The sequence below is a fragment of the Prinia subflava genome, chromosome 8 (assembly GCF_021018805.1).
Source record: "Prinia subflava isolate CZ2003 ecotype Zambia chromosome 8, Cam_Psub_1.2, whole genome shotgun sequence".
In the NCBI taxonomy this organism is placed as follows: domain Eukaryota; kingdom Metazoa; phylum Chordata; class Aves; order Passeriformes; family Cisticolidae; genus Prinia; species Prinia subflava.
The window spans coordinates 12,384,287-12,404,998 of NC_086254.1; the positions used below are offsets into that span (position 1 = coordinate 12,384,287).

Genomic DNA, 20,712 nt, shown 5'->3' on the forward strand with positions numbered 1-20,712 from the left:
AAGCTGGTACACAACGCTTTCAGGTTTTACAGCCCTTCAGATCACAAAACCCCACAAAATGTGCCCAGTAGGCTAATCCAGGACATGGAAGTGGACTCATCTTGCAAACAAAAACACGGTAGGAACTTTTTAGGAGTCAACTTTTTCCAAAAGCTCAAACTTGCAGGTCTATATCCCACCTGGAGCACCGCGTCCAGCTCTGGGCCAGCATAAGGAGGACGTGGAGCTGCTGGAGCCAGTGCAGAGAGCACAGAGCTGCTCCAAGGGCTGGAGCCCCTCTGCCCTGGGGACAGGCTGGGAGAGCTGGGGGTGCTCACCTGGAGAAGAGAAGGCTCCAGGGAGAGCTCAGAGCCCCTGGCAGGGCCTGAAGGGGCTCCAGGAGAGCTGGAGAGGGAGCGGGGACAAGGGCTGGAGGGACAGGACACAGGGAATGGCTTCCACTGCCAGAGGGCAGGGCTGGATGGGAGATTGGGAAGGAATTGTTGGCTGTGAGGGTGGGCAGGCCCTGGCACAGGGTGCCCAGAGCAGCTGTGGCTGCCCCTGGATCCCTGGCAGTGCCCAAGGCCAGGCTGGACAGGGCTTGGAGCAGCCTGGGACAGTGGAAGGTGTCCCTGCCCATGGCAGGGCATGGAACTGGAAGGGCTTTAAGGTCTCTCCCAACCCAAATCTTTCTGGGATTCTATGTATCAGCAAACTTGTCATTTGTAAATGCAAATGAAACCAGATTTCATCAGCAAAGCATTTCTGAATTTTGCCACTGAAGAGAAACCAGTTCAGGTGACTCATTGTCCAGTTCTGTGCAGTCTCCAACTACTGCTCTTAGTGACTCTGCAAGATAAGAAAAATCCACTCCGAGACTTATTTAACAAATTGACTAAAAGCCTTCCCATTGGGGGGCAATACTATTCCTTACTAGTAGTTAGTGTTATTAGCTAGTCAGCAGTAGTTACGGATATTGGTAAGAAATTAGCAATACTAAATGAGTCTGCTAAGCAATGCCCTGACAATTCCAAGCGCATTTGGTGGGTCATTCTGGAGTTCAAAATGTTTTTCTCTCCCCACCCTCCCAAATGTTCTGTCACTGTAAATACCATTTAGCACACACTGTTCTGTGCTGTTCTCTCCTACACTCCAGCTACTCACGGGATCAGCCTGGCGAGGAGGGGGAGAAAGGTTTTCCCTCATTAATTCAAGTTGATCCCTGCTAATCTGAGAACAAATCCAAATTTTTAGCTCACTACAGCCCATAGAGGACATTATTTTCTGTGCTGCAAAATTAGGACACCACCTTCCTGTGGCTGTGTTTCATTAAAGCAGGAAGGTAAAATAGGCAACACTGGGATCCTCAACCGACCCCAAAGTCTGGAGCAATTCCAGCGGATGCAGAAATTCCTGTTCAGAGTGACAACAGCAAGGAATATGAATTTTTTGTGATAGGGGAGAAGTGGTATTATCCAAGTATTTGCATGTGCATCTGGACTCTTGGAGATTGTTCTTATGCACATAATCCCAAATAACAAGGATTTCCTGATTGCAGAGTTATTACCAAAAATTTTACTTTCTCTCCATTAAGCATTCTCCTGCCTCTTCCCCCTTTAAACACATAACCCACACTCTTTCCAAGGACCAGGATGATCAGTTCAGACAGAATGGTCCTCCTTAAATTCAGCAAGACAAAAGCACATGACTCAGGAGTCCTTCCAGGTGTCCTGCTTCATTCACATCCCGCAGAACAGCAAGAAGTATTTAGATGGGATATTGGGAAGGAACTGTTGGCTGTGAGGGTGGGCAGGCCCTGGCACAGGGTGCCCAGAGCAGCTGTGGCTGCCCCTGGATCCCTGGCAGTGCCCAAGGCCAGGCTGGACAGGGCTTGGAGCAGCCTGGGACAGTGGAAGGTGTCCCTGCCATGGCAGGGGTGGCCCTGGATGGGCTTTGAGGTCCTTTCCAACCCAAACTCGTGGCCGTGACATCAGAGCCTCCCCAGGCAGGGTTTTGCGTGCCTGCATTCCCAGAGTCCAGCCATGTCATCCCTGACTCTTCTCTTCCTGGTGTGCTCAGTTTACAAGAGAAAACTCCTCCCTTTCCTTGCTCAACAGCCAGTTCAGCAAGTTCAATTTCAGATGTGAATTGAGCCAACTTTTCCTGGGCAGAACCACCTCCAAGAGCTCTGCTGGCCAAATCCAGACTGCACCAATACCCATTCCAACTCTTTCTATGGTTTGCACAAAATTTAACCCAACTAGAATTCAGTAAAGATAACACTCCCCAAACAGCAGGATAATGAGACTCCCCTTTAAATCTTTAAGTTTTGTAAAACGAAGTGGAGAGAAAAGAGCTGTAGCCATCAACACCCTATGGAGAAGAGAATATTAATTAATGAAATATAAGCTTTGCCCCAAATTCACTGAATTGCTTTTATGTACATTATTTACTAATCATGTGCTTAACAAGTTATACCTCAAACAAGCTGCTTTCTCCACCGTGGGGATAGATTTGATGATGGCAGACAGTTTATGCCCATCAGTCACGTCCAGGGCTGAGATAAGACAAACTAATCCAGTTGTTATTGCAGCAACATGGAAAAGACATCATTGCCAGTGAACAGAAACACTTGATTTCCTTACCTTGCTAAGCAGGTGAAGTTATTTCACTTTCTTTAGTTGTGAGAGGAGTCCTGGGTCCCTTTTTGGCACTTTGCACAAGCAACTCCTCCGCATCAATGAAAACATAATAAACTTTGTAAACTGAAGGGAAGAGAGCTGAACTGGGAAAGCAGAGGGAGGGAGGGAGGGAACAAGAGAGTTGGCAGCAATTTAAACCTGATATTCAGTGCATCAAAATAAAGAGTATCAGCATCTCAATCACCGGTGTTATCTCAATGGTATGTTCAGATTCAAGTTAAAGTAGATAAAACATCACCAGATATTAAAAAGTTTTCAAAAACACAGTGTCAGAGTAAGATTGCTCTGGTCACAAGGTGTGCTGCTTTTGCACACCTCTGGTGTGAGGTATGAACTGCTGGAGCTGAGATTCAGAGGGCCATATGGGAACAGACTTAAGTTGAGCTAGGAGAGGTTTGGATTGGATATTAGGGATTTTTTTTTCTTCAGGAAGGGTTATCCAGCCCTGGCACAGGCTGACCAAGGCAGGGGTGGAGCCATCATCCCTGTTCAAAAGCAGCATGGATGTGGCACTTGGGGACATGGTTTAGTGGTGAATGTGGTGGTGCTGGGCTGATGGGTGGATTTTATCATCTTCAAGACCTCTTCCCACCTAAACAGTTCTGTGACTCTATCACCAACCTGCCCGTGAGATGGGACACCCTGGCGGGCTGTCCCTTGGTGAGGACACAAGAGAGGATTCTGCAACAAGAATGAACTGCTTTCCACAAATCTCCCTCCACATTCCCCTCTGCCAGGGGAATGTCAAGATCCAAATCTCAGAGTGGAGCCCACAACAGAACTGGAAAGGGCAGAGCACAAAACTCCAGGTAAGGGCTTGAGGCAGACTAGAAGAACCTCTTCTTTGTGAGAAACATTTAATTCAACACCATGACTTACAAGAGGACAGATTTACAGAGTAGTAACTGTAACAGACCGTTCAGAAAGGAAAATAATGGTTGCTGCCTGCAGTGCCAGGTAAAGCTCCCCAAAGCAGCACCTGGCAGAGCAGCAGCAAAATACAATTCAGTCTCCTTGCAGTACTCAAATGAGCAACATCAACCAATTTTGTGTTTTCAAACCTTTAAGGAAAGAGTGAATAAAGGACCAATCACTTTGGCATGGGATATTTTTCAGGGATCACTAAGCTGCACTACTCCCAAAGGCAATTCCGTGGCCCCTGGCTGTCAATGCTAATCTTTCTCACACAATAAAGGCTCTGGGAGCTACTTTATTCCCCAAGTTTTGGGATACCAACAACTTGTACAATTGGCTGGTGGCACAATATTTAATCCACCACTTTGTAGTGTTCTCTCAGCCGAGATGTCCATGCACAGATTATGCAATGGATACCCTAAGACTAAAATAATTTTGCAACCCAGTCAACACATTCCCCAAGCTATCAACTCTCATCTCCCTCCCCTCTCATTGTCTCCCTTCCCAGAGAAATCCATTTTTAGCCACAAGTTACCCAAATATGCCCAAAGATGTACTGGAAGAGACTGAGGAATCAATCAAGGTACCCCTGGTGAAGCTCAATACTTATAAACACATTAAGGCAGGTTTCACATCAGTCCAATTTTCGACACAAAATGCTGGTCACTTCACTGCACATGCAAATAAGAAAGATTCAATACTTAATAAAAAGCTTTAAATTCCTTTTTAAGATATCAATTATAGAAAAATCAACCTTTTTCCTTTCTTTTTTTTTTTTTTAAGAGGTCAGAACATTACTGCACACAAAAGCAGGTGTGTAGCCACACCTGTTGGAATGGATCCCCTTCCCTCCACACTGAGGAACAGAGGGCAGGTTCTTGGCACCAGAAGAGAAAAAGGAGGAAGTTTTCCTCATTATCAGTCAGAAATGAGTCATCCTTCCATCCTCAGTTGAGAAAGTCCTTCTGACAGGACTTAAACCAAAGTAAAATATACCTCAGGCTGGGTATATTTGCCTCCAAGACTCTGTTCAGAATGTCTGGACACAAAGAGTTTCCAAACTGTGGTGTGAAATAACCAAAAGCCCCAATTCCCAGAGCTGGCAGCCCAAGTCCTTGAGTGCAGCTTCCCCTTCTCACCCAGGCTCAGGTGGGAGAGGCACTGGCAGCTCAGCTCTGAGACTACACCAAGACCAATGTGGTCTTGTGAGGAAACAGCAATTCAGTGACTGGAATTCACACATGGAATGAACCATTCACAACATGAAATTACCTCCCTACACTCAGGTACAAACAGGTAGCCCACAGCAGAGTAGCCAAGGAGTGAAACAGCATCTCCCTCCCCTGGGTTACAGAGAAAATTGTTTCTGTGGGTCATTAAAAGTAATTTGATAGAAAAGCTTAAAAATGTATCACCCAGCACTGACCCACAAAAAGTAATACCAAAAAAGAAAAGAAGAGCCTAGGATTTTCCCTCCCACCATGTAGTATTCCTTTACCCCCTCCCACTTTTGCATCCCCAGTCACCCTACCCCTTGAGAAAAAGGAAGGGGAGTAGAGTTTAGTCAAGTTCCATCTGCAAAACTCCCCAGTAATGAATGAACCATCAGCTTCCACGTTTCCTGAAGTCCATCCAAAGGCTCTGGGGTACAGTTGGACTGGTGGTGCACTCTTGGCTCTGTGAATGGTTGTGCTGACCCTGCTGAATGGGTTTATACTGGGAATTCTTAGATGGAACACCCTGAAAGAAGGAAAAAAAAAAGACCTTGTAACTCAAAAAGAATTTTTGTATCTTTTCTTGAAAGGAGAAATCTCACTGTCATAACACATCCATGTCTTTATCTCCTAGATTTCACATGCAGCAGTCAGTTTGTTCTGGCTCCTGTTGCCAGACCTCTATAGCAGAAAGGAATTCAAGGTATTCACTGTCCAAATAAAGCTACTGTTGGTGATAGGGGAAAATGAGAAAAAAGAGCCCAGATAAAAGATGGGATCTCCCAAAGGCCAAGCAGATTACACATTATAATCAATCCTCAAGCCTCAAGCATTGCTTAACAAAATCGATCTTCCTCCCACCTGAAATCCCCATTCCCTCCAAAGGGGCTCTTCTGCTATTTATCCTAAAAAGTCCCCTTTTCCCCCACCACATTCTTGATTCGTGTCTCAGAGGCTCCAGAGGAGACCACTAACTTATCTTAGGGCTGGAGAACCTTTCCTGTGGAGACAGGCTGACACCACTGGGGCTGAACTCTGAGCCTCCTTTTCTCCAGCCTGAGCACCCCCAGCTCCCTCAGCCACTCCTGATGCACCAGAGCCTTCCCCAGTCCTGTCCAAATGGGCCTGGAACACTTCCAGGGATCCAGGGGCAGCCACAGCTGCTCTGGGCACCCTGTGCCAGGGCCTGCCCACCCTCCCAGGGAGCAATTCCTTCCCAATCTCCCATCCAGCCCTGCCCTCTGGCAGTGGAAGCCATTCCCTGTGTCCTGTCCCTCCATCCCTTGTCCCCAGTCCCTCTCCAGCTCTCCTGGAGCCCCTTCAGGCCCTGCAAGGGGCTCTGAGCTCTCCCTGGAGCCTTCTCTTCTCCAGGTGAGCACCCCCAGCTCTCCCAGCCTGTCCCCAGGGCAGAGGGGCTCCAGGCCTTGGAGCAGCTCTGTGCTCTCCTCTGCACTGGCTCCAGCAGCTCCACGTCCTGCTGCTGTTGTTTCCCAGGGCTGGGGCAGCTCTGCAGGTGGGGTTTCATGCCCACGGCCCCCTTCCTGACCCAAGGCTACCACACCTTTCAAAGCACAGGCTAAAAAGCAAAGATCCATCAATACTTAAGATTCCTCCTGAAAACCTTGCTGTTCCCAATGTTTAAGGTGAGACACAGCACTATCACCTTACCTGGACTATACATTTTCCATCTCCTGGTCATGGTCCTGTTCCTCCTCCTCCTCCTCTTCCTCTCCTTCCTCCTCTGCTCCTTCTTTCTCCGAGGGAGGCTCCCCATCCCTGGCGATCTCCTCCACGTGGGCCAGCATGTCAGCCATCAGGGCCTCCTCCAGCCTCTTCCTCACCTGCTGCACCAGCTCCTCTTGCTTCCTGCCCAACACAGGACACCCAACATCAGCCCCAAGGCTGCCCCTGTCAAGGGAAAAGAACCTCCAATCCCTCCAGCATGAGAGAAGCATGGACTGGAAAAGCCCCCTAAGAACTCCATTATATAACAGAACAAAAGCCCCCAAAACCCCCACCTGGCATTGTACTGTAAGTGACAATGAAAAACACTTTTAAAATTTGTCCAGTATTTATATTACAAGTCTTGCACCTCTTGATTTCTGGCTGAAATTTGGCTAATCTTGCAGCTGAGGTTGTGGTGGTTTTTTTTTTTTTTTGCCTAATGCTAATTTTTCACTCCTACTACTAACATCTAACAAGTCAGCCTATCCTGCACAGACTTTCAAAAATAAGACTGGAGAGAATTAAGTTTCAGGCCATTTCTTTCTGCTCATTTTCTTTTTGAATCCCAACTCTAAGAAGTCAAAGACACAGCAAAGAAGTGATCAACAACTAGTGGCTCCTGGGGCTCCTATTTCAGCTCAGCCACATGACATCAAAGTTACAAACAGACTGTTTTTCCTGGTCATTTATGTCTCAATCAAGCCCAGAAAAGTCATCCTGCAATTCCCAAAGATTTATCAAGCACTCAAAGCAAGGATTGCCTTTAAACACTTAATGAATGCAAATTGCATGCTGCAGGCCTTTGGTATATTCAGTTCTCCATCAAAAGCTTAAAGCTGAATTTTACCAATCCTGATTTAACAATATTTCATTACTAAAGCAACCCATAGCAGAATAAACTGCATCCTTGTTCCCTGTCACCACAGCAGGCACAGCTTGGATTTGGTCAAACCATAAATTTTATTTAATTCATTTACTGACACAGATGAAGGTGAAGGGAATCCAATCCCACTGTTCAGGATTTCTCCAATCCCATCTCTGCTCACAAGTGCCTCAGTCAAGGTTCCTCCAACTCAGACACTTTGTAATAAAAGGAAACTTAACATGAGAAACAAACCTGAAACTCCACAGTAACTGAGCATGGCCAAAATAAAAAATAGAGGGCTTTAAGCACATGACAGAGCTTAACATAACTACTTTTGTCTACTCTATTGCTAGAGAGCCATTCAAATTAATTCCCAAGCCACAGTATTCCAGACATTTAGAAAGAAAAGCACTGTCTGAGCACAAGGAACCTCGTTCCAGGACACCAAGTGCTATTGCCAGTTCATACCTGATATCTTCATCTGTCACCATGAAGGCTTTGCACAGAGGCTGGGAGGTGTTGAGCCACACCCCAGGGTTCTTCTCCACGGCTGCAGAGAGCTGGCCAGTGATGGGCATGGTGCTGGTGTGCAGGGCACTGGCGATGGCAGAGAGCAGCGTCTCGTCTGTGCAGCCCGGGCCAACCCCTGCAACAGGGAGGGAAATCCATAACAGCACTGCCCCAGGCAGGGAGCAGGAAATCAGGACAATGGGAATGAAATTTTAATGGCAAAGCACAGGCTGTCAGTTTGAAAGCTCACAAGATGTAAATCTCAGACCTAAATCCTTCTAACAGCACCCATGTAGCTCTCCAGGGGTACTTAAACTTAAAGCCATTCCTCATTCTGTTACAACCAAAAACATAATAAAACCTACCAAACTGGGAAGATGTTTCCATTCTGGTTGAACAAGGCTCAGATTGTTGGGGGTGGTCACCTGGAGAAGGCTCCAGGGAGAGCTCAGAGCCCCTTGCAGGGCCTAAAGGGGGTTCAGGAGAGCTGGAGAGGGACTGGGGACAAGGGATGGAGGGACAGGACACAGGGAATGGCTTCCACTGCCAGAGGGCAGGGCTGGATGGGAGACTGGGAGGAAATTTATCCCTATGAGAGTGGGGAGGCCCTGGCACAGGGTGCCCAGAGCAGCTGTGGCTGCCCCTGGATCCCTGGCAGTGTCCAAGGCCAGGCTGGACAGGGCTTGGAGCAGCCTGGGCTAGAACAAGGTGTCCTTGCCCATGGCAGAGGGTGGGATGGGATGAGCCTTAAGGCCCCTTCCAACCCAAACTCAAACAGCTTTCTGGGCTACTCTGCTGTTTCTGGAAAATGAATTCCCCAAAAGACTGAGAAGCTTTGCTTCAGTGACTCCTCAGAAGGAAGGGCGCTGGGACCCCCAGGCAAAGCACTCCAGCTCCTGCTGCAGCAGGAATGGCTGCGGCCCTGCCGGGCTCTGGGAACAGGGAGCTCACCCTCAGCACCCTCAGCACCCTCACTCACTGCTGCCAGGGGCCAAAACGCCAGCCCTGAGTGAAGGGCACCCTCTGATTACCTTGCAACCCTTTGGGAAGGTCCATTGTTTTCACCAGCTCCTCTGCAATGTCAAAGGCGTTCAGTCCACTCAACTTCTTCTCCCAGAAGAGCTGCAGCCAAAGCAGGTGGTTATTGGTGGTTATTGGTGGTTATTGGTGGTTATTGGTGGTTATTGGTGGTTATTGGTGGTTATTGGTGGTTATTGGTGGTTATTGGTGGTTATTGGCACAACCAGAAGTGGAACTGATAACTCCACAAACCCCCTGCTTCCCATGCAGGGAACAGCAGTGCTGGGGACAGTTTAACGTGGATTTACCACAGAAGGGACCTGCCACCTCCAACAGCAGAACAATCCTCATTGCCAATCAGCCCCACAGCCCCCTTCTCTCAATTTGCTGCCTTGGGAAACTCTCTTTTCTTCCAGGGCCTGGTACTTTCACTGCTCTGAGCTGCAGCAGCAAGGCCAGGCTTGCTGATTTTCAGCTACCAGCCCAGAATGTGAGGCAGCCTTTTTTACACCCCATTTCTCTCCTACACCTCCCACGGAAAGTTAAGGAATGCAAGAACTGTATTCAAGGTAAAGTATTATTTTCTTGCTGTCCAGCAGTTTGGTCCTTTGCCCCATGTCTGGTCCTTTACTGGATTTTGAGTTACAGGCTCTCCCCAGGCTTAAAAGAACCTGAATGTCTGGTGTGGCAGAAAGTCAAATACATCACCTTGATACACCTTTAACTTTGCACCTTGGTGCAGGAGGGATATCAGGAGGATAGCAATCCATAGCTGCAGGATCAACTATCTTGCAAAAACCCATAATTTTATCAAGATTCTGAGAAATCAAAAATTCACCTCAGTCCATGCACATCCTATCCCTTTTTCCTGCCTGTCAAAATTCAAGTGCAACTGACCCCACATGACTTTTCCAAAAACGGGAATGAGGGTAGCCACAGTCCAAACACAAGCTGGATATTCTCTAGACTTTCAAATAAGTGATTTTTGTTTTGTTTTGTTACCCAGAGAAGCCGTGGCTGCCCCAGTCCTGGGATTGTCCATTCCAGGTTGAATGGGGCTTGGAGCAATCTGGCACAGTGCAAAGTGTCCCTACCATGGTAGGAGGATGGAATGGGATCATCTTTAAGATCCCTTCCAGCCCCCAAGAACTCTGGGATTCTGTGATTTTTAAGCCAGTGCATGATGGGACTTGGCACTGCTTTCAAATTTTGCAGAAACCTCTGGAGTCTGCTGAGCAAAAGTTGAAATATTCTGTAGTCCAGTAAAATATCTTAAACAGGAACACAAATCCAGCTTAGAACTGGGAGAGGGCATTTTATCTTTAGTGTTCTCTTTTATTGCCTTAACTATAAAAACTGCAGGAATAGCAATAACACTGTGAACATACAGGATCTACTTCCCCAGAAAACCGTGGTAAGACCCTGCTAATCTGCTTAAAAAACCCCAGAAAAAAAACCCACCCCACCACCAAAAAACCCTACCCATTTCAGATAAGTTCTATATCACACCTGGAGATTCTAGTTGAACTAGGTTTGTGTAATTCTTAAAAGCTGCTTTCAAAATGTGTTTTTTGAAGTTTTCAGAAAAGGTTTTCAGCGTTCCAACAGGTACAGCTTTTTTTACCAGGGTCTTCCCTTGTCCTGAGCACCCTTTCCTTTAATTTTGGTGTGTTCTCTTGCTTGCAAATACACATTATAATAAGAAAACCACTTTCATTTTGTATTAATAATAACATTCTAAGTGAATCTATGATCTTATACTGGCAGAGTTTACTCCTACTAATGTGCAGTCCCTTGCACAGCAACAAACACCACACTGGATGTGATCCATACAGGAACATGGATTTAATGGAACATGGAATTCTTACACAATTGCAACATTTGACAGTGATTCTAAACCTAAGTGTCCTCTGAAGTGGTTACAATGGCTGAATAATTTTGTAGATAATACTTAATTTCAGCATTAAGGAAATTCAGGTTTAGCTACACCAGAATTATGATCTAACCAATGGCTGGAGTTTGTAAACCCCAGTGCACAGAGTTCAGAACTACAGATTGGGAATGGGATTTGTTCTAATTTTAGGAGCACTGCAATCCACTGCTTCTGAAAGAATTTTCTGAATTCTGAAGTGTCAGAGATCAGGAACTGCCAAGCAGTATTTGATCAGCATCACAAAATTAAAGCGGATTATTTTGGGATTCTCCCAGTAGCAAATCCAGGAGCCTCTCAGCCTTACCTGCCTGGGCTGGTCCACAGCTTTCTGGGGGTCACTCTTCACCTTGTTGCTGGGGTGGTTTGTGATCTTTGTGACAGGTTGTTTGAAGATAGAGGCTGTCTGTCTCACGGGCAGGGCTGTGTTCAAATCAGGCTTGCCCTGTTTCAAACAAAAAGAAAAGGAAAAACCCATAAAAATAGCTTCAATTTGCTAAAATGCTACTACAGTCATAAAGAAGTGCAGCAGGGAACAGTTCCTGGGCTTGAAATCTTGTCTAATCTCAAGTTATACAAGTTAGGCTGCTAAAAATACATAACTAAATTCAAATCTTGCCTTAGACCTATCAAAGTTTTCCACTCATTCTGTTTAACATAGCAGCCTCCTTCCATGTTAGTTCACACACATCAGTTTTACTCCCATTTTTAATGACTTTAGGAGTCAGAACAAACCACGTGTAATCACTAAAAGAGAAGATTACAACACAATATTTGAAATAAATAAAAAAATTACAAGCAGGGATTTAGAGGCTGCTTTCTGAATCCAGAAACAACTCCAAACCATTCCATCTAAATCCAGTTGTGACCAATGAACAAACCAACACAGCTGGAAGCTAAATCCCTTTTATAACCTTTGGTTCTGAACAAAGCTCAGCTTTTAAATGAAACTCATAATCAATTTTGCACTACATGACTGCATTTTCTGTTAGGGGAAGCACAGGTAGACTGTTCCTCATCCCCAAAAATCTAACACAACTCCTGGAATGGCTGTAGGACACGCTTTGTTCTCAGGGATGCAAACATTGCGTCTGCTTCCCAGATTTATTCATGAGATGTAGAAAATATGTATTCAGGACAAATATAATTCTAAACCATCTGGGTGCTAATCCATTCAGAAGCCAGTGATAACATTTGTACGTTTATTGAGAGTTTTGGACAGAATTTTTAGCTTGAGAGGTGTGTGAGCTGCTGGTCTCTGCCTCAAGGCAAGTCTCAAAATATCACTGCAGCACCCAGCACTGCAAAAAATGTTCCCAGCACTCTCCTGATGATGATCCTTGACTGGCTGATGTATCTAAGAAATGGTCATTGTGCCTTTTCCACATTCAATGTTTAGGTGCATACACAGCAGCTTTTGGTTCTGGGAAAGATTTTAGCACCTGATGAAGATCCTTAGGAATGACTTGGGACAATCAATCCAGACAGAGAGCCTGTCACTGCCAGCATGACACCTCAACAATCCGAATTACAACCTGAATTTTAATTTGTTCTACAATCAGGCCTCACAGTCCTCTTCCCTCTCTGTTTTTTTGCCCCAAATGCCACCTCCCCTTCCATCAATGCCAAAGCTGGGTCACCAGCACAGCCTGGGAGAGCTCCAGTGAGTCACAGGCAGGAACTGCAGCACCTCCTCATCCCTGTGGACACAAATCCCTCCTCTCCTCTCCAACCAAAGGCAAGGGCAGGGCAGAGCTGCTGCACAGCCCCAGATGTGGGGCTCTGGAGCAGATTGTGCTGGAGAAGGTGAGCTCACACTCCAGGGAGAGGGATCATGGAATGGTTTAGATTGGAAAGGACCCTAAAGCCCACTCAGTCCCACCCCCAGCCATGGGCAGGGACACCTTCCACTAGCCCAGGCTGCTCCTGCTGCTCTGGGCACCCTGTGCCAGAGCCTCCCCACCCTCACAGGGAACAATTCCATCCCAATTCCCTCTGGCAGTGGGAAGCCATTCCCCCTTGTCCTGTTCATCCCTTGTCCCCAGTCCCTCTCCAGCTCTCCTGGAGCTCCTTTAGGCCTGCAAGGGGCTCTGAGGTGTTCCTGGAGCCTTCTCTTCTCCAGGTGAACACCCCCAGCTCTCCCAGCCTGGCTTCAGAGCAGAGGGGCTCCTCTGCTCTCATTCCCACAGGTCAATGCCTCTCTTCTGTTGGGAACTGAGGAAGGTGACAGTCTCTTCCCTGCCCTCCTCCACAGAAGACTGAGCAGTGACACAACTCTGCTCCACGGCACCAAACCCCAGGGAGGAGCATTTGTCCAACCCCCACCAAGAGAGATGTTCTGACACAGCTCCAAGATCACACTTCAGCTCTGGAATGCTGCGTTTTCCCTCCCTCCCAGACACTGCTCTGGCAGTTCCACTGTGGGGAGGGGCAGCGCCAGGGCCCTCAGTCTTACCTTGGCTTGGTTGGAGCAGTCGTAGCGCATCCTCTGCCTGTTCTTGTTCATTTTGTTCATCAGCATCTTCCCTGTGCGGAAGTCAAAGGTGCCCAGGTCCATGGAGCTGCCCAAGTAACGCGCCAGCTGCGGCTTGCTCCGGAACTTCTTCCCGCTGGGGCTGGAGAAAACACACCACAGAGACATGCAGGGAACCCTAAACCCTCTGCTCCCACAATGGCACCTCTGCAACTCAGGAGAGAGGATTTTTATTTCCTTCCTGAAAGACACATGCTGCACCTTCAGGAACGAAGCTCACATTCAACCCCAAAATGCGTGGTTCTGCTTTCATATCGACTCCGTCTCATGTAGAACAGGCAAATTAAGTTACGTTTTTATATGTTAAGAGGAAGATTCAGATCAGGTAAACAAATGTAGCATAATGCACACAATAACCATCAAGGGAGATCTCAGCACAGATGCACTTTCCATTCAGGTGTCTCTCATAGTAAATGCCCATTTTCAAGTATAATGTCTTCTCCCAGGACTGCTGCATTTGACCAGCACCACAAATGCTCCTTGCCTTCTCTCCCCGCCCCTTGAACAGCACACACAAATTTGCTGGAAAGACAGAAGTATTTTGTAGCCTCCTAAAGACTTCAGAAAAGGAGAAAACCAGAAGTTAACTACTGACAAGCTGCAAAACAATGAATCACAAAGTGATGCAAAGATAAATATCAAAATCTCATAAAACTTTCCATTAATGGCAAAAGGGAAGAGAGATTCTTCTGTAATACCTGGGTTTCGACAAAGATTCAACCTGGAGAGCAGGCACAAATTATTCCAAATCTACTGATGTTTTCTTTGGGGCTTTTGTATTTTTTTTTAATAATCCAACATCATAAGCTGTTTTTTTATTCATAAAGCAAAAATAAGCCAGTGTGTTATGGCTGCAGTGTAGGACTGTAAAGACAATAAGCACCAAGTACTCTTCACTTTCTCACTGAGCATCATAACAACACCTCTTTATTCCCTCGATTACTCTCACTTCTGGATTTCTCCACACTGCAACTTGCACATGCAATCCTAGGTCACCTCCAGGAGAAGCTCATTCTCTGTATATCCATCCCACTATCATAGGTTAATGGGCTGGAAGGCATTTTAAGACCAAAATGCTGGTTATGACCTTATCTCACACTGGTGAGATACTGACAACCTTACCAGGGTCTTGACAAAACCAAACCACACCAAAAACAACAACAACAAAAACCAGGAAAAGTCTATTTTCTCATATTGTCTGCTGCCCTGAAGCTTTATTAGGGGAAAATCAGCATAAGTAGAGAATTTCTGGTATAGGACAGTGACAAAGCACTTAGGCTAAGTCAGACTGTGCATGAAAAAAATAGATTTAAAAAAACCCCAAAACCCAGAAAGTACCGAAACATTAAAAGCCCTCCAAAAACTGAGATAAATTTAATATAAATTACACTAAAACTGAAATTAGAAAAAGTCTCTCAAAGGAGTTAAGACTGAAAGGTTGTGGTGATCCCACACAGCATCTGCTTAGGAAGCTCCTGGCTCCAACTGCTCTCAAGCTGCTTATCCTGCCTGGATCTTCTCCCTGCCACCATCACTGCTCACACAGCCCAGTGCTCATGCAAATGAACCAGCTGAGGAAAATAATCCATCCTGGGAGGGCAGGGAGAGGAGGAGGAAACACTCCTGGGAATAACCCTCACTGGTTATTCCTCACTCCCTCACTGGTTATTCCTCAGCTCCCTGAGGATCTGCACTTGGGCCAGGAGACAACACAGAGTAGGACCAAGCAGCCAGGAACAGAGCCTGTGTCCAGCCTCAATTTTGTGAATCACTTTTTCAGACTATAAAGGGAGTTGTTTGCCTCAATCCAGAGAGAGGAATAACCAACTCCAGCAGCTTTAGGGCAGAGCTGTTGCTGCCAGTGAAGCCAGGAAGAGAAACTCCCGCTATATGAAGAACATGGCACTGCTTCCTCTTCCAAGATCTGTTGCTCCAATTTGGGGGTTAGTGTCTTAGCAGGTTTAAAAATAATGCATTAAAGTGCAGAGTAACTTCCAGAACAGTCAGTTCAGTCAAAGACAGGAATTTAAGAGAACAGAGCCCTTCATCTCTGTGTGTTTAGTATGTGCTGTGGTCATTTTGCAAGGAAGAACTGAAAAGCTGCTCAGAGTCTCAAAAAACCCACCTGAAATGACTGAGAGTCCTGTCTCTTCCTGGGGAAGCTTGGCCCAAAGGAAAAGCACTGAAATGTTCAGAAGAAAAACTTTTATTCTGATTAGGTCTTGCAAAAGGCAGGATCATCCCCAGGCTCTCTGGGACAACAGCAGACCAGGGAGAAAAGCTATGACCAAAAGGTGACAATGAGCTGAGAAAGGAAGGGGTGGGGTGCCCTGGAGCTCCTGGGGACCCTCTGGCAGGACCATGCAGGACATTGGGGCACCCACACACACCTGGGAGGGTCAGAGGTGTGGGGTGGAGCCAGAGGAACCCAAACCTCAAGCGGGATTCCTGCTGCACACCAGGACACACCGACAGCAACTCCCCCAATACCACGGAACTCTGAGCTCTGTTAAAGTGCCCTTTAAATGTCACAAATTACTGAATTTACCTCCTTCCGCTCCTCCTGCACTCCTGGTTTAGCACAAAGATTTCAAAGAGGCCCAGAAACGAGACATTTTGGTACAAACCCCAACCTCTGCTCTGTAACATCCCCCCAGGCAGCGACGCTGAGAGCCCGGGATTGATCCCGGGCTCCCAAACTAGGCTCTGTCACAGCTCCCTGTGTGTGAAAGGCAAGGACACGGCCAAGTTGCAAAGGAGTTTACAAGTTGCAAAGGATTTTCCATGCTCGTCCATCACCAGCTCCGGGGCTTTATTCGCTTGGGCCGCCTGGCTCCCGCGAACAAAACAGACCTGGCTGCTGGGAGCCGCCCCGGGCCACCCCCAGCCCTCATTCCCAGCCTTTTCCGTGCGGATTAAGCCGCGTTCGGGGCAGCCCATTGAAGGGCCAGGCCTGCCAGGTGCCCCTGCTCTCCATGTGCAGCTCAGCCTTTGTTTCCTGCCTTACATCCTTAAGGAGAGAGCGGCTGCCAGGCCCTCTCCCCTCCTCCCTCATCACAGTCTCCTCCCCTCCGCTCTCCCATTTAGCCTGCACAGGATCTGCACAACTTGGGAAGCAAGGGACAAAAGACAAAAAAAAAAAAAAAAACAAAACCCTGAGCAAACCCAGCCACCGCCTGCCTCTGGAAGAAATGGAGGCAGGAATAACCCAGGGAAAACGGGTCACTGAAAGCAGACACAGAGCCGCGTTTCCTCGCTGGATGGGGCAAGGGAAGAACACAAAATGCTTCTCCCTCTTGCTTTCCATCGTGCTCCCTCCACTCGCTTCTCTCCCCAGCTCTGCTCCAGGCAAATCCGGGCAGCAGGGGCTCCTGGAGGGCTGCGGGACCTCCCGACGGTGCTCCCAGGGAGATGGGGACCGCAGGACACCGCACAACCCACCGCTGTCAGCGTCTCTGTCACAGCACCCTCGTGTCACCCGGGATGCAGCACCCACACCCAGCCCTGCCGCGAGGTCCCACACTCCCACTGGGTTATGCTGGGATGGGCTGGCACAGCCAGAAAAACCACGCCAGACCAGGTGGGCGACACCTCCAGCTGCCACAGCCCACCCCACACCCTTACACATCCACAGCCCATCCCACAGCTCCACATGGAGCAGCCTTGGGGACCCGACCTGTCCTGTCCCACGGGGACTGTCCCCAGCACCTGGAAGGGATGATGCTCCCAAGGGATGATGCTCCCTGCCCCACATGGCAATTGTGGGGTGGGTGTCTTAATTCAGCAACTTGGACTCCAACCATACCAAAAATAAACCCCCCAAACACAAAGCACTTGCAGACACACAAAATCTCCCAATTTTCCAGAACCATCACATCCCTAAAGAAGAGCCCAAGTGGCAGCTCTGTAACACTGTGACAAACACAAATACAAACATGATTTTGCAGGGCTCAACTCAGGCATCATGCAATCATAGAATTGTTAGGGATGGAAAAGACCTTTAAGATCATCAGATCCAACCATCACCCCAGCATCACCACCATGGTCACCACTAAACCATGTCCCCATGTGCCACATCCACATGTTTTTGATCATTTCCAGGGATGATGATACCACCACTGCACTGGGCTGCCAGTTCTAATCCTTTACAACCCCTTCCATGAAAAAATCCCCCTAATACCCAACCTAAATGTGCCCTGGTGCAACTTGAGGCCGTTTCCTTCTCATGTGAGAAATCATGAGCTTCCCTGCAGGCAAACCAGGGCAATAGAGGAAAAGCAAAGCACAGACTCAGTAAAAGCATTCTGCTCCACAGTTTTTTTTTTTTGGAAAAGATTATACTGATTAAAATATCCTTGGAGGAGTGTTAAAAACATTCTCTTCCAACTTCTTACATTTGTGCTGCAAAGGTAAGGAATTCACAACAAAATAAGTTTCACACAAGAGTGTGAAGTTTCCCAGCACAGTGATGTCAACAACCTGAGGCAGGGATGAGCAGCGATCACAAATTTCTGACACCTGGTCATCAAATCTTCAGGAGAAAACCACTCTGAAGAAAAAAGCCCCACAAAGCAGCACTAAATTCTCCTTCCCCTGTGAGAACTGAGAAAACTGAGTCTGAAGAGAGCCAAAACTCTCTCAAAAACAACCTGCCACTTGGACAAAATCCCTGACACGATTTTCTTCCTGAAATCCTCCCTGTCTGCACTCTTCCTGCTCACTCTGAATCCAGCCCACAAGTCCCAGCGTATCAGCCAGAAACCCTCTTAAGGATGAGTTTTGAGTACGGGCTTTAAAAACATGTCCAGGTACTCACATCTCGAGGGAGATGCAATTTCCAGCCAGAGACTGGCTCACGCACACACCTCACAGGGGTTTTCCACAAACCAAGCCCTCCATCTGTACATCGCTGGGAGCTGGACAGAACAATCACCCAACAGCAGGCAGAACTCGCACAGGTATTACTGAACTGCCACACCTGTATTTGCCACTCTGAGGTAATGCAAAATGCAACAGAACCCAAAAATTAGCGCAACAAAACTCTATTCTACCTTTGATCTCTGTCCAAATTGATACAAAGGGAAAACCCATAATAATTTGGGAATAAAAACATGCTACTTATCCTCTCTCCTCCTTTTTTTACAGTTCAGCTCCGACACTGCAACTTAACAAACAAGTTCTGGGAAAAATAGGATCTTGGACGCTTCCAGCTGCTGCTGGTGGTCTCATCCTGCCCTCAGCCTCCGAGCTGCAGCAGCAGAATTGGCTTCACACTCTCGAGGATGGCACTTTCGGGTGCACTCGCTCTTTTCTCACAACCATAATCTGATTCTAAAAATGAAACCTGAAGCTAAAGCTGTGGCTGCCCCATCCCTGGAAGCGTTCAAGGCCAGGTTGGACGGGGCTGGGAGCCACCTGGTCCAGTGGAAGGTGTCCCTACTCCATGCGTGGCAGGGGCTGGAATGAGATGGGCTTTAAGGTCCCTCCCAAGCCAAAGCACCCTGTGAGGATTGTGTGACAGAGGCAGAAGTTGATGGTATGGATCTTCCCGACACGCGGGGCCGGTGAGGACACAGGGACAGCTCCCGCTGCGTTCGCAGCTCCCGCTGGACCCGAGTTTCACACCTCAGCCCGCGGGTGCCTCGTGGGTGCGGGGAGGATCCATCTGGCCACCTACAGCCATATGAGCCATGCGGGGCTATAAATAGAACCCCTCCGGCTCCGGGCCATGCGCTCCCCCCACAGCCACACTCCCGGGAAGGCGCACCCCGAGCCCGCCCTGGGGCCACCACCGCCAGCAGCCGACGCTCCCTCCCCACAATTCCTAAGCACGCCCAAAAAGCAGCAGGGCAAGCCCCAAGAAAGGGGAAACAACAGCCCTGCTGCTCATTTGAGACTAAAGAACGCCGGGTGCTCGCAGGGCACAGCCGCTCTGAGGGGACGGGGGGCTCCTCACGGCGCTCCCTCATCCCTGAGGTGGGGGGGGGGCGAGCATCCCCGAGCCCCCCGCGGCCGCCCCGGGCCAGGTCCCCGCTCCCTTCCCCTCCACCTGTGGCTGCAGCCCCAGCCCGGCCTCCCGCGGCCCCCCCGCGCCCGGGGCGGCCCCGCCGAGCGCTCCCACCTCTTCCGCTCCATGGCGGCTCCTCCCGGCCCGCTCCCGCCTGGCTCCGGCCGCCTCCTGCCGCCTCTTCCCGGCCGCCGCGCTCTCCTCCCGCCACCGGCTCTTCCGCGCTCCCGCTGCCCCCGGGAGGCGGCGCCGCGGCCCCGGCTCGTCCCGCTCCCTCGCCGGTCCCGTTCCGCGGGCGCCGCCGGGCCCTGGCCCCGCTCCCGCCGGCCGGTGCGCGCCGTTCCCTCCGCCCGCCCCTTCCACCCACCGAGCCGCCTCCCACCGCCCGCCGCGCCCGGATCCCTCCGCCCGCATATAGTCCCTCCCCCCCGCCCCCACGTGGGACCCCCCCGGGCCGGGCCAGCCCCGCTCCCCCGGCGAACCCCCCCGGTCCCGGCCTTACCCCAGCGCCGAGCGCCGCGGGCCCCTGCCGTGTCCCGGCAGCGCCGCTTTGGGCATCTTCCCCCGCGCCTGCCCCGGCCGCACTGGCGGCCCCGCGACCCCCGGCCCCGCCCCGCGCCCCGGGGCCGCGGACCCGCCCGGACCCCTGGGGAGATGCGGCCCCTCGCCACGGGGCTGCCCCCGGGGGGGGTTGGCGGGGTTCGTTCCGTGCGACAGCAGCATACAAAAAAAAAATTGCTGAAAAAAACCCCAACAAAAAGAAGGGAAAATCTGCACATGAGGATCTGGAGTGAAGACAAAGCAATGAAAAGTTTTTCAGGAAAGCGTGTAAACCAACACCTACTGCAGCTGTAGTGGCAAATTCCCTACTGTGGTACCGCCAGGAGAGGTGTCTGCCTGCCACTGGCCAGGAACATCCACCTGTGAACCCCAGTTTTGGGAATGAGGTAGCACCCAGCACCTGAATTCCGGCAGCTCGCGTTCCTCGCCGTTCCAGTATCCACATGCTGGGAAACACCGCAAGGCAGCCTCTTTCCCAAAGCAAGTCAGAGGAATCAATTTTCCTTTAATGAATGATGTATTAGACTTCTGTTAAGAATCCTGCTTGGAGCAGCAGTCGGCAGGGATCAGTGTCAGACACTAGAGCGGGGATGTCCGTAGGAGTGTGTCCACTCTCTCCAGCCACCACTCTGGTCTGACATCAAACTCAGTTTGTGCCAGTAGCCAGGGCTTCATCCAGTCCTCAGCTGGCAGTAACACAGAATCCTGGAATATCCTGAGCTGGAAGGGACCCACAAGGATCTCTGAGTCC

The 20,712-nt window shown here is 49.2% G+C and overlaps 1 protein-coding gene across 2 annotated transcripts; it reads right to left on the minus strand.

Annotated features, from left to right (window-relative positions):
- Positions 1-3,519: 3,519 nt before the first annotated feature.
- Positions 3,520-19,745, minus strand: MBD3 (methyl-CpG binding domain protein 3). 2 transcript variants are annotated; one of them, XM_063403111.1, is made up of 8 exons: positions 19,515-19,744; positions 15,519-15,575; positions 13,316-13,475; positions 11,168-11,305; positions 8,942-9,032; positions 7,869-8,046; positions 6,479-6,676; positions 3,520-5,336 (listed from the first exon to the last, which is right to left on the minus strand). In XM_063403111.1, the coding sequence occupies exons 1-7, from the start codon at positions 19,526-19,528 to the stop codon at positions 6,484-6,486; spliced, it is 831 nt and encodes a 276-aa protein (XP_063259181.1). In that variant the 5' UTR covers positions 19,529-19,744; the 3' UTR covers positions 3,520-5,336; positions 6,479-6,483. The 2 variants fall into 2 exon arrangements, with proteins under 2 accessions (XP_063259181.1, XP_063259183.1); XM_063403113.1 differs by lacking the exon at positions 15,519-15,575 and having other exon boundaries at positions 19,515-19,745.
- Between the last annotated feature and the right edge of the window lie 967 nt (positions 19,746-20,712).